At 51.4% G+C, this 14,720-nt stretch overlaps 1 protein-coding gene across 1 annotated transcript in view; it reads left to right on the top strand.

Annotated features, from left to right (window-relative positions):
• The window catches only part of P3H2 (prolyl 3-hydroxylase 2), a 98,280-nt gene that overhangs the window by 75,216 nt on the left and 8,344 nt on the right, over window positions 1-14,720 (top strand). Inside the window, exons 6-11 of the mRNA XM_066621584.1 lie at window positions 347-436; window positions 1,240-1,280; window positions 2,524-2,618; window positions 11,888-12,015; window positions 13,095-13,190; window positions 14,206-14,356. Of these exons, the coding sequence (XP_066477681.1) occupies window positions 347-436; window positions 1,240-1,280; window positions 2,524-2,618; window positions 11,888-12,015; window positions 13,095-13,190; window positions 14,206-14,356 (601 nt within the window). The remainder of the gene's footprint in view (window positions 1-346; window positions 437-1,239; window positions 1,281-2,523; window positions 2,619-11,887; window positions 12,016-13,094; window positions 13,191-14,205; window positions 14,357-14,720) is intronic.

Genomic DNA, 14,720 nt, shown 5'->3' with positions numbered 1-14,720 from the left:
GGGACCCACCTGAAATTGACTTGCAACCCACCTAGTGGGTCCTGACCCACAGTTTGAGAAACACTGCTCTACACCCATGTTATGGCTACTTATGAGAGCACATACCCTGAAATGCATTTTTTTTAAAGCAACATGTAAATTAGCTCTATGATTCTGTACATGTACCATGTGATGGCTGTTCCACCTCTGGAGGTGCCAGGGTGGCCTGCATGCACTGATTTCTGAAGAAGGCATTTTGGACATTTAAGAAATGCAGTTGCACAGATTGATTCTGGCTCTGCATTGCCACTGAGAACAAGCTTTCCCTGATTAGCATGACTGCAGATCCTTCTCTGGGTTATTTCAGGAAGCCGTGAGGTTCCTGAGGCAACATGAGCTGGAAGCGTACCTGTTACAGACTGCGGCAGCTGGCCTAGGGTTCTTGTACACAGAGCCGGTAAGAAGACACAACTGTGAGTGGGAGGGGGGCATTTTGGAAATCCGGGTTCAGATTCTGACAATGCCGTAAAGCTCCCTGTATGATCTTGAGCAGGTTCCCTCTTGCATTTGTGTACTGGGCTGGGTCCTTCTGAGGATAAAAAAAATACATCAAAACTTGCACTCAGAAAAGCCCTGGAGAAATGATCAGTGATGATGTTGACCAAGTTACCACCCTGAAGAACTGGGTTGGATCAGAGCCAGGGTCCATCTGGCTGAGAGTTCTCCTTCCAGCCAAATGCCTTTGGAAGCTCACAAGCAGAGCGTAACAGAGAAAGTCATCCCTTGTCAGTTGTCCCCACTGTTTGGTACTTAAGGGTATACTGGTTCTGAACATGGAGGTTCCATTTAGCTATAATAGGTGGAAGACCTATCCTTCAAGAATGCGGGCCCAATCCTATCCAACTTTCCTGTGCTGATGCAGCTGTGCCAACAGGAAATGCGCTGCATCCTGCATGGCGGGGGGGGGGGTGTCACAGAGGCCGCCTCAAGGTTGGTTCTCTTACGTTGGGAACTGCATTGTGGCTACTTCAGTGCTGGAAAGTTGGATCAGTTTGGGCCCTGTGTCTAATTCCCTTCTTAGCAGCATCTAAGCCAGAGGCGACAGATTCCATCCACAGTAGGGAATTGGCTGGAGAGGTCCATTCTTTTGTCAGTCCTGAATCTGTGCGCAGTTGCAGTTGAGTGGCATAAATGTTAGTGTCTTGAGAAAGGGGATCGTTTTTCCTCTAAACTTAAGAAATCAGCCTCTCTTTCTTACAGAACTATTGGAGTGTCTCTGAAGGTCGGCAGGATGAACACAGGTAGGGAACCTCAGCCAAGGCACCGTCACACAGTGGCTGCTCTGTGCAAATACCCCATTGTGTGGTGAGAGCCAGTCTGTCGCATGCCACATAGAACCACAGAGATGTTGGGTCTCCAGCAAAAAAAAAACTTGACCATGTGCTACAGGCTGTGGAAGCGTTTGTGGAAGTCTGAAGTCTCAGCTCCAGCTGTGGTGCAATGAAATCATACCAGTGACAGCTCTGGTTTCTCTCATTCTCCTCAGATGACAGCTAAAACATTCTCTGCCCTCTTCCATAAGTCCCACACTGCAGCGGGAGCTGTGCAAGGGCCTGGCATCCTAGACAATTGGGCCCTGGCCAAGGATCTGCAGGTCTCCACAGGGCCTGCCAGCTCATCCCCAAAGGCCGTCAGCACAGCGCCTGGCACTATTTCTGCCTTCTGTCGTGCTCCCTGCCTGCAAGGTTGCAGGGGCCTCTGAAGAAGCCATTCACACCTGGCTGAAGACGGGGGAGAGGAGGTGGCAGCCAAGGGCCTCACTCTTCTGCCTCCCTGGCACCTGGATGCTACTCCAGCTGCGCTGTCAAGGCACTAAGGGGGGGGCAGAGGTTGTTCCCTTTTCCTTTCCTAGCTAGGTGAGTCGGGAAAGGAAAGGGAAGTGACCTCCCTAGATCTCTCCCGTTTACTTTTCCCAACTCATCTGGCCGGGAGAGGGAAGGGAAGTGGTTTGGGTGCTCCTCAGTCTTGAGGTGGGGCAGCCAGTAGTAGTGTGCAAGTGTAAAGGAGGGGAAGGAGGGGCTCAGCACAGGATTGTGCATCAGGGCTCCCCAGAATCTGGCAATGGTACCACCCTTAAGCATTAACTGATGTGTTGCCACCCCATCTCCACGAAGGATATATTCTCATCCATGCCACTCCCATCCGCAGGTAGACAGCAGGTAGTAGAGGAAGTCTTGGGCCACTCTCCAGGGATAGCAGCATCCCTGTGGGCATGGGACGCCCCGTTTGAGAGATGTGTGCTTGCTTCAAGGCCAGCATCTGGAAGGAGAGGTGGAGAGGAGGCTTCCTCTTTATGCATCCTTACAGGAACAGTTTTGCTGCTGCTGGCTTCAGGTCACAGCAAGGGGGGGACTTGCTGGGGTCTCTTGCTCCTCCCTTCCATAGGGGGAGGAGTGGCAGTGGCCGTGGGTGGAAGGGAGTCAACAGCACAAGGCAAAATCCAAGCAGTGTTCCATGATGTGTTCCGTCCTTTTCCTTTCACAGAATTCCTTCAGGGGTTCACAGTGACCAAGTGGATGGCTCTGGGAAGCCCCCGGGAAAAAAGACCCCCATGAAATTGGATCGCGAGCTGAGGGAAGGTGAGACAAGTTGTAGTATTCAAGCAGTCTCCTAAAAAAGAACAACTGGGGTGTGTGGGGGTGGGGGGGCAACTGGAATGGGGCAGTTGTCAGCACCTGATGAAAGGCTAGTAAGGAAAGGGCCAGACAAGTGTCCAAGTGTGCCAAAGATTTTCCTGCAACGCCAACTTCACTTAGAAAAGTCGTCTTGTGGTAACTTGACCCTGTGGTTAATTTCTAAAATAAAATGTTTCTGAACTATATCTTAAGCCTGGCTGGAAATTTGGCCTTTCCCTTTATCCAGGCAATGTGGCCATTACTCTGTGACAGCCCATAGACATTTTGCCCATGGTCAGAAGTATTCTTTACTCCACTTACTTTAGCATTGGAAACAACTTCCACTTATGGAGCTACGCTAAGGCCTAGCTCAAGCAACGCAATTTACAGCCCATCAAAATTTTAGCAGGCAAACGCTCCCCGCTCTTCCCCTCCACTTCTGCCGGCCCTGGATTCAGAGAAGCCTGGCCTAGGCTATGCTCTGTGTGTGTCATGACGTGTCCAGGGACTTGGGCTAAGGTAGAGTCACACTGAGTTCCCAGGGACAGGAAAGAATTTAAATTAACATGACAGCACGGCAGAATCTGACTGTTGTAAATGTCTTTGGGGAGTTGTGCAAAGTGTGCCCCCAGCGGGCCATTCCAAGCCAAGCAGCAGCTTCAGGGAAGTGCTGTGCCCATGTGGCTACTGGTGCTCAGTGATTCAATGTGGTTGGCTGCTGCTTCAGCAGCTGCACTGGCTTCCGGTTCACTTCCGGCCCAATTCAAAGTGCTGCTTTTGACTTTGAAAGTCCTTTACCAGATGGGTCAAGAGTGTTGCAGGGTCTGCCTTCCCCCACACATTCTGACCCATCCCCTAAGGTCTTCAGAGAAGCCCTGCTGTGTGGGCCACCAGGGAGGCAGGAGTGGTGAGAAGTAGAGCCTTCTTGGTCCAGGCACAGCATTTAGGGAGTCCCTCCCTGTACCTGATGAACTGCCCATCTCTCAGGGCAGCAAACATTTTATTTCACCTGGCATTTGTACAGGGCGGGAGGTGTTTGTTTTTGTTTAATGTTATAAATCTGCTTTTATTACCACCTCTGGTTGCCGTTTTATTATCTGTGCTGCTTGTGCTGCTGCTTTTATTTGCTGAACCGTTGGCTGCTTTTATGTCGACCTTTCTGCTGTGGCTTTGTCATCCCAGATTTTAACTTTTAGCTTGCTGCTGCTGCTGCTGCCTTGCTATATTTTTAGATTGTGTGTGTGTGTGTGTGTGTGTGTGTGTGTAATTATTAAATATTATTCTTGTTTTTACATAAGCCAACTCAGGCATCCACATAAGTAAAGTCAGGGTAGAACTATTTTAAACCACATAAATAACCCCCTTATGGTCATTTTTTGTGTATCACAAAAAAAGAAAACAAAATCAACTCTTTTAAAGGGAGCACGAAGATGAGTTTGTATACCACTTTTCAACAAAAAAGTGCATCAAGGCTTTGTACTGCATCCTCATGCTGTTCTGGAGACCGGACCATGATGAGGGCAGTCTGCTGAGGGACGGTGTGTGTCTGGGACGCAGAAGGGCTTCTGTACAAGGGCTTCTGTGCGCAGTATGGGCAGCTCAGCAGGGCAGTTCCCATCCCTAAGAACTTCTGGCACACTTTGCATCTTGTTGCTCATACAGCCCAATCCTATTGCACACCAGGCTATAGCATGCATCTGCGCTGATGGAGTGTGTGCCACATGCTATGGGGGGGACGACCAGAAAGCCAACTAGAGGTAAGCAAAACACTTCTGGCCACCAGTGGATCTTCTCCAACACACAGCAGCGATTTTGCTGGTGTAAGTTCAAGGAGAGGAAGTGAACAGGGCTGGCTAGAAAATCAGGGATAAGATCCAGCGTGTGCTTTTGTTGTCAAGATCCACTCCCTCCAATCCAATCCCACCACCTGCCCTCCCCCTTCCCTGTTAATAGCCACCCCGTCACCAACCTCCCTGAGTTGGCGTGGCCAGGCTCCACTGCACTGCTTGTGCAGTGTCGCCAACTCTCATGTCATGGGCTCCAAATCCCCAGCAGCACTATGCTGTTTCTGACAGTGCCACTGTGGTTATGACTGCAGAAGGCGACTTCTGCTATCACAGTCAATGGATTTGCTTGGGCTGTAAGACTGAAAGAGCAGCAGGGGAACCTAGCAGTCCAATGTCTCCTGCTCGCGCCTGGCTGCAGCCTCTTGCACCCCGGAAGGGCTCCCTGAAAACTCCCAAAGGGACCAGTGTGGTGGGCAGAGCGGGTCCAGGTGGGAATTGTGAGGCAGGTCCAGGTGAGTATTGTGTCCAGTTCTGGTCGCTGCATCTCAAAAAAGACATAGTGGAAATGGAAAAGGTGCAAAAGAGAGCGACTAAGATGATTGCTGGGCTGGGGCACCTTCCTTATGAGGAAAGGCTACGGTGTTTGGGCCTCTTCAGCCTAGAAAAGAGACGCCTGAGGGGGGACATGATTGAGACATACAAAATTATGCAGGGGATGGACATAGTGGAGATGCTCTTTACACTCTCACATAACACCAGAACCAGGGTTCATCCACTAAAATTGAGTGTTGGGAGAGTTAGAACAGACAAAAGAAAATATTTCTTTACTCAGCGTGTGGTTGGTCTGTGGAACTCCTTGCCACTTGATGTGGTGATGGCAACTGGCCTGGACGCCTTTAAAAGGGGATTGGACAAGTTTCTGGAGGAAAAATCCATTACGGGTTACAAGCCATGATGTGTATGTGCATCCTCCTGTTTTTAGAAATGGGCTATGTCAGATGCAAGGGAGGGCACCAGGGTGCAGGTCTCTTGTTATCTGGTGTGCTCCCTGGGGCATTTGGTGGGCCATTGTGAGATACAGGAAGCTGGACTAGATGGGCCTATGGCCTGATCCAGTGGGGCTATTCTTATGTTCTTATGGAATTCACCTATCCCAGGGGTCGGCAACCTTAAACATTCAAAGAGCCATTTGGACCCATTTTCCAGAGAAAAGAAAACCTTGGGAGCCACAAAACCCTTTTGACATCTAAAATGAAGATAACACTACGTATATAGGTTTTTTTTTACCTTTATGCTATGTATATAAAAAAAAAAAACTATAGTGTGTTGCATTTTTTTAATCCCACCAGACACCCCTCAAGCACCACTGGTGGTACCACTGGGTATACTGGTGGAGAAACCCAGGAAGGCTGCATGTGCTGATCACGACTTGGTGCCTCAGAAAGCACAGCCTTTGGGCCACCCAGGCACACAGACACCCCTGCCAAGGGCACTCACATGCAGTGGCGTAGCTGGAGGGGGACGCAGCACTCAGCCTGGAGGGGAGGTGGGCGAGCGGTTGCAGGCAGACCTTGAACGCCCCTTCAAGGATCCTGCCCCAAGGGGCTTGAGCACTCAGCGGGTGCGGGGCTGGAAGGAGAGGAGAGGCTCTTCTCGCCCTCTTCCCCACAGCTCTCTGCCTCTCTCCTGCTGCCTCTGGCTGCAACCCGGGTGGGGCAGCATCCCTTGGCCAGTGAAGGGGGCAGCTCTGCTGGACGCACATCTCTGGTCTGCAGCCCGGTGGTGCTGATGATGGGGGTCCTGGAGGGAGTCCTTCTGCTGCCCCTCTGCCTCCTGGCGCTCCTCGCACTGCCCGGCGCCGCCCCCGTCACAGGTGATGTACGTTCCATTGATTACAATGGGACTTACTTCTGAGTAGACAGGCACAGGACTGGGAGTCAGAAGTTTGTCCCATTGTAATCAATGGAACTTACTCCCAGGAAAATGCAGATAGGATTGCAACCCCAGCAGCCCGGATCGCGGCCAGCCTCTCCGCCTCAGGCTGCGATCCTGCACACTTTCCTGGGAGTAGGCTCTTTGGAACACAGGGGGACTTCCTTCTGAGTAGACCCGCACAGGCTTGTGCCCTCCTTCTCCTGAAAGAGGAGTTCTGCTGGGCTGGGCAAGTCCTGGAGGCTCCGTGGCAATCAGCGGAGAGAGGAGGGCTGCCGTGGCTGGGGAGGGGAGTGATGAGCCCCCCTCCAGCTGGGCTCTCCGCCCGTCCCTCCCCACCTGCAGTCTCTTCCGTTGGGAGGCGCCTTCTCCTTCGCTGCAAGGGCTCTCCGCCTCCACCAATGGCCAAGCTCCAGGAACAGTGAGTGCCGCCACTTTCACCTGGACTCTAGAGCCGCAGGTTGCTGACCCCAGACCTATCCCATGTCCGAGGCAGATTGTGGGAAAACCAGAGAGACTGATACCCACCAGAACGAGGCAGAGAAAAGATCCACAGAGGAAACACTGTGCTCTGGGAAGGTTTGTGAGCACCCATGCACTGAACTCACTGCCAAGTGGATGCTCCCTCGCTCCCACCCTGTGCCTGTTGCCCCCCACCAGTTCCCATGGAGCACAGGGACTCTCTTTTGCACATGAAATTCAGAGCCAAAACACAGCCTAAGAATCCTGGCTTCTGTCTGCCTCAGGCAGAAATGTTGCTGCAAAAGCAAGCCCATTTTCAAGAGAAATGTTCTTTTGATATCATCGCAGTTTTGCAGATGCTTTCCTCTTCTTTCCTCTGTTATTTTTCCCCCCTCAGAATTTTGCAAGCGCAGGCAAATTGCACATGATTTAAAGCCATCTCACCTTCCTCCCATCTGGTTTGGTTTGTGTCAGCTCCCTTCCAAAACACAGGGCTGCGCATGTCCAAATGCCTGGCTTTTGTCTCTGCTCTCAAGTGTCTGGGGAAAAACGACCACTCCTTCTGAGATGTCCGAGAACAACTGGAAGTCCTCAAAGTGTCTGCGTGCCAAGGAGGGCAATAGTTTCACTCCCGCAACAGTTTGTGTGGCACGTGGCTGATGCACTGGATTGCATAGGGGGATCCCGCTGAAGCCACAAGAGATGCCAAAACCAACCCAGGCAGCCACAAGCCATCAGAAAAACACAACACAGGGGCTTTTTCCAGGCACAAGCCTGTTATTATCTGAAACCACTGAGGGTTAGTGAGCAGTTATCTGGAAGGCCTTTATCTCCTCAAAAAACCCAGGCTCACTGGAGAATTCTTGGGAACTCTCTTTGAGTTTGTTCTACTCTTTGAAACTTTGCCAGTGTTTTTAAGTTTTTCCTGCAAGGAAATGTCATCCTCAGTGTGTTGATTCATGACATTGTGTCAGTGAAAACCTTTGCCTGGCTGGAAACAATTTCCAGGCCTTCTTAATAGCCCCGGGAGCTGGTGAAAACAGTCCGCTAGAATGGTCCTATAATGTAAACAGCCTGTCCCTATAGAACAAACAACTCCCTGTCCTCTCTGTGATAATTTGGGACAGCCAAATTCTGACTTTTCTCAGATTTAGGAAAGTTTGAAGGTGTGATTCTTGGGGAAGTTTGCCAAAGACAGTCAGATGGTGGAACAGCCAAATGCAATGAGAATGGTAGCCCAATTCTGTTGGGTGCTTATGGTGATGGATCTCCCTAAATGCTGGAGTAGGTGCCGGTGCATCACTGCAAAAGTTTAGCCACTGTCATGCGCCACAGGACTACTTGCACAAACAGCCAGAGACCTCGTGCATGCACAGGTAGCCCACCCAGGCTGCACCAGATCAGGTAAAGTGGCAGCAAGGGTGGTTCGTGGGTATTCTGGGAGAATTGCGGCAGGGAACAGGCTGGGCTGGGGGCAGGAGGGTGTGGGGCAATGCACGTTGAGATATTATCACCCTTTCGTGGACCAGGCCACCCTCTGAAGCACCTCAGACTCACACCAGCTAAATAGCTGGCCTAGATTTGAGGAGACCCATTGCACCATGGGGTTCTTGAAGTCTGCCCCAGAGGATGCAGGGATGCAACTCTCCCATTGCACGTGAATTTAGTAATGACATAATATTTATTATTTCTTAAGCATCTCAAAGTTGAGGTGCTTGTGACGCTTTACTCAGAAGCAGTCTCGTAATGTAGGCTTCTTTAAAGCTAATAGGAACCTACCACTGGGAGGAGTCTGTTTGCCCATTTCCTTCCTGGCAGGGCTGTTGCTTCTTGTGTGACTCTTTTCTTTCTTATCTCTCCTTCCCATCATGGTCAGGGCTGCTTTGTTGTGCATTTTGGGAAGGTGGGGGAGGGGGTCCCTTGCAAGGGAACTTGGGGAATGTCTAGTTCAGTTTGGAAGCTGCTGCAGTGGTGGCCGTACAGTTATTGTCACCCCACACCGCTGCTTGGAATGGCTATATAGTTGAGCAGTCATATTCCTGTCCATGCATGTGAGATTCCGTGCCATCTCCTGCAAAGTCATGTGCTCAAGAACCACAGCCCTGTTTCAGACAATGCTCAATTCCTTGTCCAAATCCACAGAGCCTCTCTCTCCCTCATTCCCTCCCTCTCTTTCTCCCTCCATCCTTTCCCAAGCTCAACGTGCAGCTAAAAGAGGGGATGGTTTATGTTGGCCAAACCACAAGAAGTCCATTAACTGGGTGGGGGGCGTGGGCTGTCCTGTGGAGTGTTCTGCAGGATTCCAGGAGGAGTGTTTTGGAATGTGGTCCATCTGTTTTCTGAGAAGCTGACGGAGAAGGAAAGCCCCACCTCTCTTCCAAGAGTTCACCCTACCTTCCAACTGTTGCTTGCTGCTGCCTCAGAGTTTGGAGCCATTTCCAAGTGCTGAGTTCAGCTCCTTTGGAGTGAATTTGTCTCGCGGGGGAAGCTGCATTCAAATTTTTCAACTTTAGGATGTGCTGACTTAGCAGTCTTACACATGCGCCTTGAAAGCCGTACCTGTGCTTCTGGTTTGGTGGCTTTGAAAGAAACAGAACCAAATTGGAAGCACTTCATTCCCAGGTTTCTGAGAAGTGGTTCTAAGTTCCCCTCATGACCAATCCTGTGCTGGAGTCCCTGGAAGCCTTGCAGAACCCATGCACAACCTCTGCCCTTCCCCTCAGTGTGGTGGCTCTTGAGTTGAGCAGCGGGCAAGCGATTGCCCACCCCAGTGGCTGTTGCTGCTGGCATCTGCTGAGATGGCAAGTACTTGGAACGCAGAGAGCCATCTTCTCACTCTTGTTGCTGGGTGAACTGCCTGAGAATGATGTTTTTGTTGAATATACATTTTTTCAGATAAATCTATGGTCAGGCCACACCTGGAGTATTGTGTCCAGTTCTGGTCGCCGCATCTCAAAAAAGACATAGTGGAAATGGAAAAGGTGCAAAAGAGAGCGACTAAGATGATTACGGGGCTGGGGCACCTTCCTTATGAGGAAAGGCTATGGCGTTTGGGCCTCTTCAGCCTAGAAAAGAGACGCCTGAGGGGGGACATGATTGAGACATACAAAATTATGCAGGGAATGGACAGAGTGGATAGGGAGATGCTCTTTACACTCTCACATAATACCAGAACCAGGGGACATCCACTAAAATTGAGTGTTGGGCGGGTTAGGACAGACAAAAGAAAATATTTCTTTACTCAACGTGTGGTCGGTCTGTGGAACTCCTTGCCACAGGATGTGGTGATGGCATCTGGCCTGGACGTCTTTAAAAGGGGATTGGACAAGTTTCTAGAAGAAAAATCCATTACGGGCTACAAGCCATGAGGTGTATATGCAACCTCCTGATTTTAGAAATGGGCTATGTCAGAACGCCAGATGCAAGGGAGGGCAGCAGGATGAGGTCTCTTGTTTTCTGGTGTGTTCCCTGGGGCATTTGGTGGGCCGCTGTGAGATACAGGAAGCTGGACTAGATGGGCCTATGGCCTGATCCAGTGGGGCTGTTCTTATGTTATTCGCCCACGCTTGATGGATGAGTCTTGAGCTTGTGGAGGCTAAAAGCCAGGTTGTGCCATCATCAAGGGGTCAAGCTGTTCCTGGAAGAGATGGTATTGCAGATTAGATGAGTGTGGAGGGGTTGACGTGCATTTGAATTCCTCTCTCCCACCATTGAAATAATCCTTTGCCTAGCCTTATATCTGGAGCACACCTTTGCCACACCTTGTCTCTTATACACTGTTGTTTTTTTTCTGAGAGATCATCCTGACCAAGTCTGAGCCAGAAGTTCTCCAGGGAGAACAAAAGTGTGGGGGGCAAAACTATCTGACTGCCATGATGCCCGCCTCCGTCCCCAGTAGCAACTCTGAGTCCAAACCCAAGGAGGTGGAACTAAGTGTGGACTAAGGTTCCAGTCCTGAGTCAGAGCCAGAAGAGCTTCTGGAACAGGAACCCTCAAGGGCAACGTCCTCTGAGACTCCCCCAGCCTGAAGGGCTGGCCTCTCCCATGCCAGGAACCTTCTCCTTGGTTCCTGCATGCCAGTGTGGATAGAACCCAGGCAGGGCATGGCCAGCAGAGATGAAGGACCAAACTGCAGGCCAGAAGGCAGCCCTTTCTGGACTCTTTTCAGAGTGACCTGTTCCCTTCTACCTTGTCTAGGGTGGTCCTGGGACTGTGGCCTGCCTTGTTCTGCATCTGCCTGGTCTTGCCCCTATGGGCTTGGGCTCCCAGTTTGGACACAGCAATTCCCTCATTCCCTATCCACTGCTGCTTCTTTCAGACTGGTGGCGGCAGCATTCCTCCCAGTGGCTGCTGGTCGGTGGCCACCATTTGTCCCCTCCCCCCAGCATTCAATTTCCCCCTCCATTTCACACACTCGGGTGTCGCCAAAATGCTACAAACTGGGCAGTGAAAATGGAGGGGCATTTTGGCTCAGCCCTAATTTACCGACCCGAAACCCAAAGCAGTGTGGTCCTACAAGAGCTCTGCCACTCAGTCCTTGGGATGGTTTAAACTGCTGCTTGTCCCAGGATGGCCATCAGAGCCTCCAGTTCATGCACTCACACCTTCCCCCCGGGGGAGGGCTTGACTTGGTTCTGTGGCTCAGTGGTACAGCAGCTGCCTTGCATACGGAAGCACAGCTGTCCTCGCTTGGCTGCCCTCTCATACCCACAGAGCAGCGGCCCATGGAACTATCGCCTGGCCAGAATTATTTGCCTGTACTCATTTGTCGGGGATAGTTAAGCTTGCCCTCTCTTGTCCTCGCTCTCTGGCCCACCTGCAGGAAGCAGAGTCCACAGTGCCCAGAGGGAGGGAGAGACACAGTCAAGACCCATTTCAGCCTCATATGCTCTCTTTGCACTGCCTTTCTGGTCCATCTAGGCGCATCTCTTGTGCAAATACCCCATGAACCCATTCCAGGAACCGTTGTCCATTGCTTCCCCCTTCCACTGCCACTCCCAGGAAGATCCAGCAAAGAATGGTCACATTTCTGCCTCTCTGTCTGTCTTCTAGGAGGCCCCATCCTCTTCAGTGATGTGACCTTTGTCTACAACTCAGAACAGCTGAATGGGACTCAGCGGGTGCTGCTGGACAACGTGATCTCTGAGGAGGAGTGCCAGGAGCTGCACAAGGTTGCTAATGTGAGCAGTGTTAGTAGAAGAATGTCCGACCTCTGGATGATGAATTCCATAATGACTCCAAAGACACAAGGGGGTGGGAGGTGTTTGCTTTGTTTAATTCATGGCTAGAGCTGTCTGGAGCCCTTGGGAGTCACGTGATGAGTGGAAAGTGCTTCTTTCTACCTGCCTAAGCCCTTCCAGGCCCTTCCATTGTTGGGGATCCTGTTAGGATCTCCCTCAGACCATCCCTGCTGTGGTCAGTTGAAGGGAACCTTCAGCTCCACTGTGGTGGAACATAAGAGGTAAAGAGTGTTCTTGTGCAGATCTGGTAGGTGTGCAAGAAAAGAGAGCGGTCTGTTCCTAGCAGAAGCTCTGAGTGAAGTGACTGCCATTTCTACAATGCTGTGCTAACCTCAGACCTGTAGTGAGGAGAAACTCTTGGTACTGATCCAGTTCAAATAGAATAGAATCCAGCTTGCTAGAGGTGAGAAGGCCTTTGTGAGGAAGAATGCAGGGGATTGCAGAGCCCTCAGGGAAGAGGTGTGTGTCCCGCCACAGCCAGTCACCTCATGAAGCTGAACTTGCTCTTGAGCTAGGACCAGGCCCTCCAGAAGGGCCAGCTTCACACAACACCTGCTACTGCCAGGAACTGGGGCAGGCCACTGGTCCAGCCAACTCTGATTTGGCCGCACAGACTGGCTGCAGCTGTCCAGACATTCCCTGCCCAGCTGAGAAGTGGATGCAAGGAATTGCAACTGGGACCTTCTGCGTGCAAAGCAGTTGTTTGTCCATCGAGTTCCAGAACTCTCCCCAACTCAACATGCTCCTCTTCTCTTCGTTGCCAGGAATTCTCAAGGACAGCAAAACTGCACAAAACTGTGAGCTCAGATTGCAGACCAGGAGGACAGGCACAACACACACAACCTTCACAAGCCCCACTAAAATGAATGGAATGTGCAGGAGCTGATGGCTCTCACTGGTGTAAGTGGGGTTTGCAAAGGACCTAACCCCACTGACACCACTGATCACATCCTTTTGAGTTCTGTCAGTGAATCCGCTGGCGTCACCCTTGACCTTGTCTCATCTTCCTTCCACTTCAGGGCATCATTCTTGCTGGAGACGGGTACCGGGGAAAGACCTCACCTCACACTCCCAACGAGAAGTTTGAAGGAGCCACCGTCCTCAAGGCTCTCAAGGTACAAAGGGGCTTCCTGCCAAGTTGGTGGTCCTCTTCCCTGGGACCTTCACTTTTCTGTTTCACAACCAAGCTGAGTGCCACATCTGTTGGGTGTGGGGGGGAGAGGCAGAGGCCCACTGGGGCAGGGTTGCCAGCTGCAAGCTCTTAGCTCGCGCACGAGAGACTGTAAATGCTGTCCACCAGTTCACTACCTGTGGCCTCTACCTTTAGAATCCTTCCCTTTGAATCATGCAAGAGAAGGGCTGTAGGAGGGAGAGTGTGAGGCTCAGCACTCAGCAGAAGGAGAATCTGGGCTATTGGGTCACTTTATTTAACATGGAGAAGATGCCACATGTTGATTTTCCCATCCATTTCTCATGGTCAGGTTGTGCTTGATGGCATCCTGACTTTTCAGGGATTGGGAGAGGGGCTGTGGTTGCTGGAGAGGTGAGCCCTTTCACTTCAGGAGCTGGGAACCTTCTAGTTTGCCAGCAGCATCCAAGTCAGTGAGAGTTCAGGGACATCTGAACCGAGTTATAACCTAATGCCTGCCTAGAAAACGGACACTGTATCAGCCCCCGCATGGGTCAAGCTTTGGTCATTTGGTGGAGATGGCTGTGGAGGTGGGGAACTCAGCTGCTGAGACCTGCCTTTTTGCTGTTCTTGTTTCAAGGCCTTAAGGGGCAAGTGAAGTGCGTGGCAACTACTGCCCAAGTCTCAGAGGCCTCAGATGTGTCCTTGATAGATGTCTTTTGTGGGTTTGACCAGTATGCAGCATGACCGGCCAGTTGTCTTGTTGTCTCCTGGCTGGGAGAAATTAAGAGAGACAGTTTAGTAGTGCCTGAGAGTGTTGAACTCGGACATAGGAGTCCCTCCCTCAGCCATGAAGGTCACAAGGTTATTTTGGGCCACTTAGCCTCACCTACCTCATGGGGGGCTGTAACATGGGGAGGGGGAACTGTTTGCTCAGCCAGGATGTCCCTGGGGGAAGGGGAAGGGAATAAAGCAGTAACAGTGGTTTGGTTTGCTTGAAGTTTGGCTACGAAGGCCGCGTGCCTCTGAAGGGAGCCCGCCTCTTCTACGATGTCAGCGAGAAGGCCCGCCAGATTGTGCAGTCCTACTTCATGCTCAACTCCACCCTCTACTTCTCCTACACACACCTGGTGTGCCGGACCGCTCTGGCAGGTGAGATTGGGCCAAGTTATGGGACCATGCGCTTCTCTGCCCTGGAAGCTGGAGGATAGCTCCAAGTCGAGCTGACATTGTCATGGCCCTCCCTGCAACGACTCCGATCCTCAGCGTGAGTTCCTCTCCTTCGGTTCTTCTGCCTCAGCGGTAGCTGGTGGAGACTATTGGGTGTCTGCAGGTGGGCAGGGCTGCTTCTCAGTGTCTCTCCCCAATCAGGAGTCTTCCCAGTGGAGCAGAGGGAGAAGCCAGCTGTAGAGGCAGGAACTGCTGCTTGCAATCACCCTCTAATCACCACTTGCTTCTTCTCTATGTATTGGCTGTTTAAAAAGAAAAAAAAAATCAGATTCCCATGTCAGCAAAT

This window comes from Tiliqua scincoides, chromosome 3 (assembly GCF_035046505.1).
Source record: "Tiliqua scincoides isolate rTilSci1 chromosome 3, rTilSci1.hap2, whole genome shotgun sequence".
Classification (NCBI taxonomy): Eukaryota; Metazoa; Chordata; class Lepidosauria; order Squamata; family Scincidae; genus Tiliqua; species Tiliqua scincoides.
The sequence above is the reverse complement of the archived record's forward strand: the minus strand, read 5'-3'. Positions and strand labels throughout refer to the sequence as shown.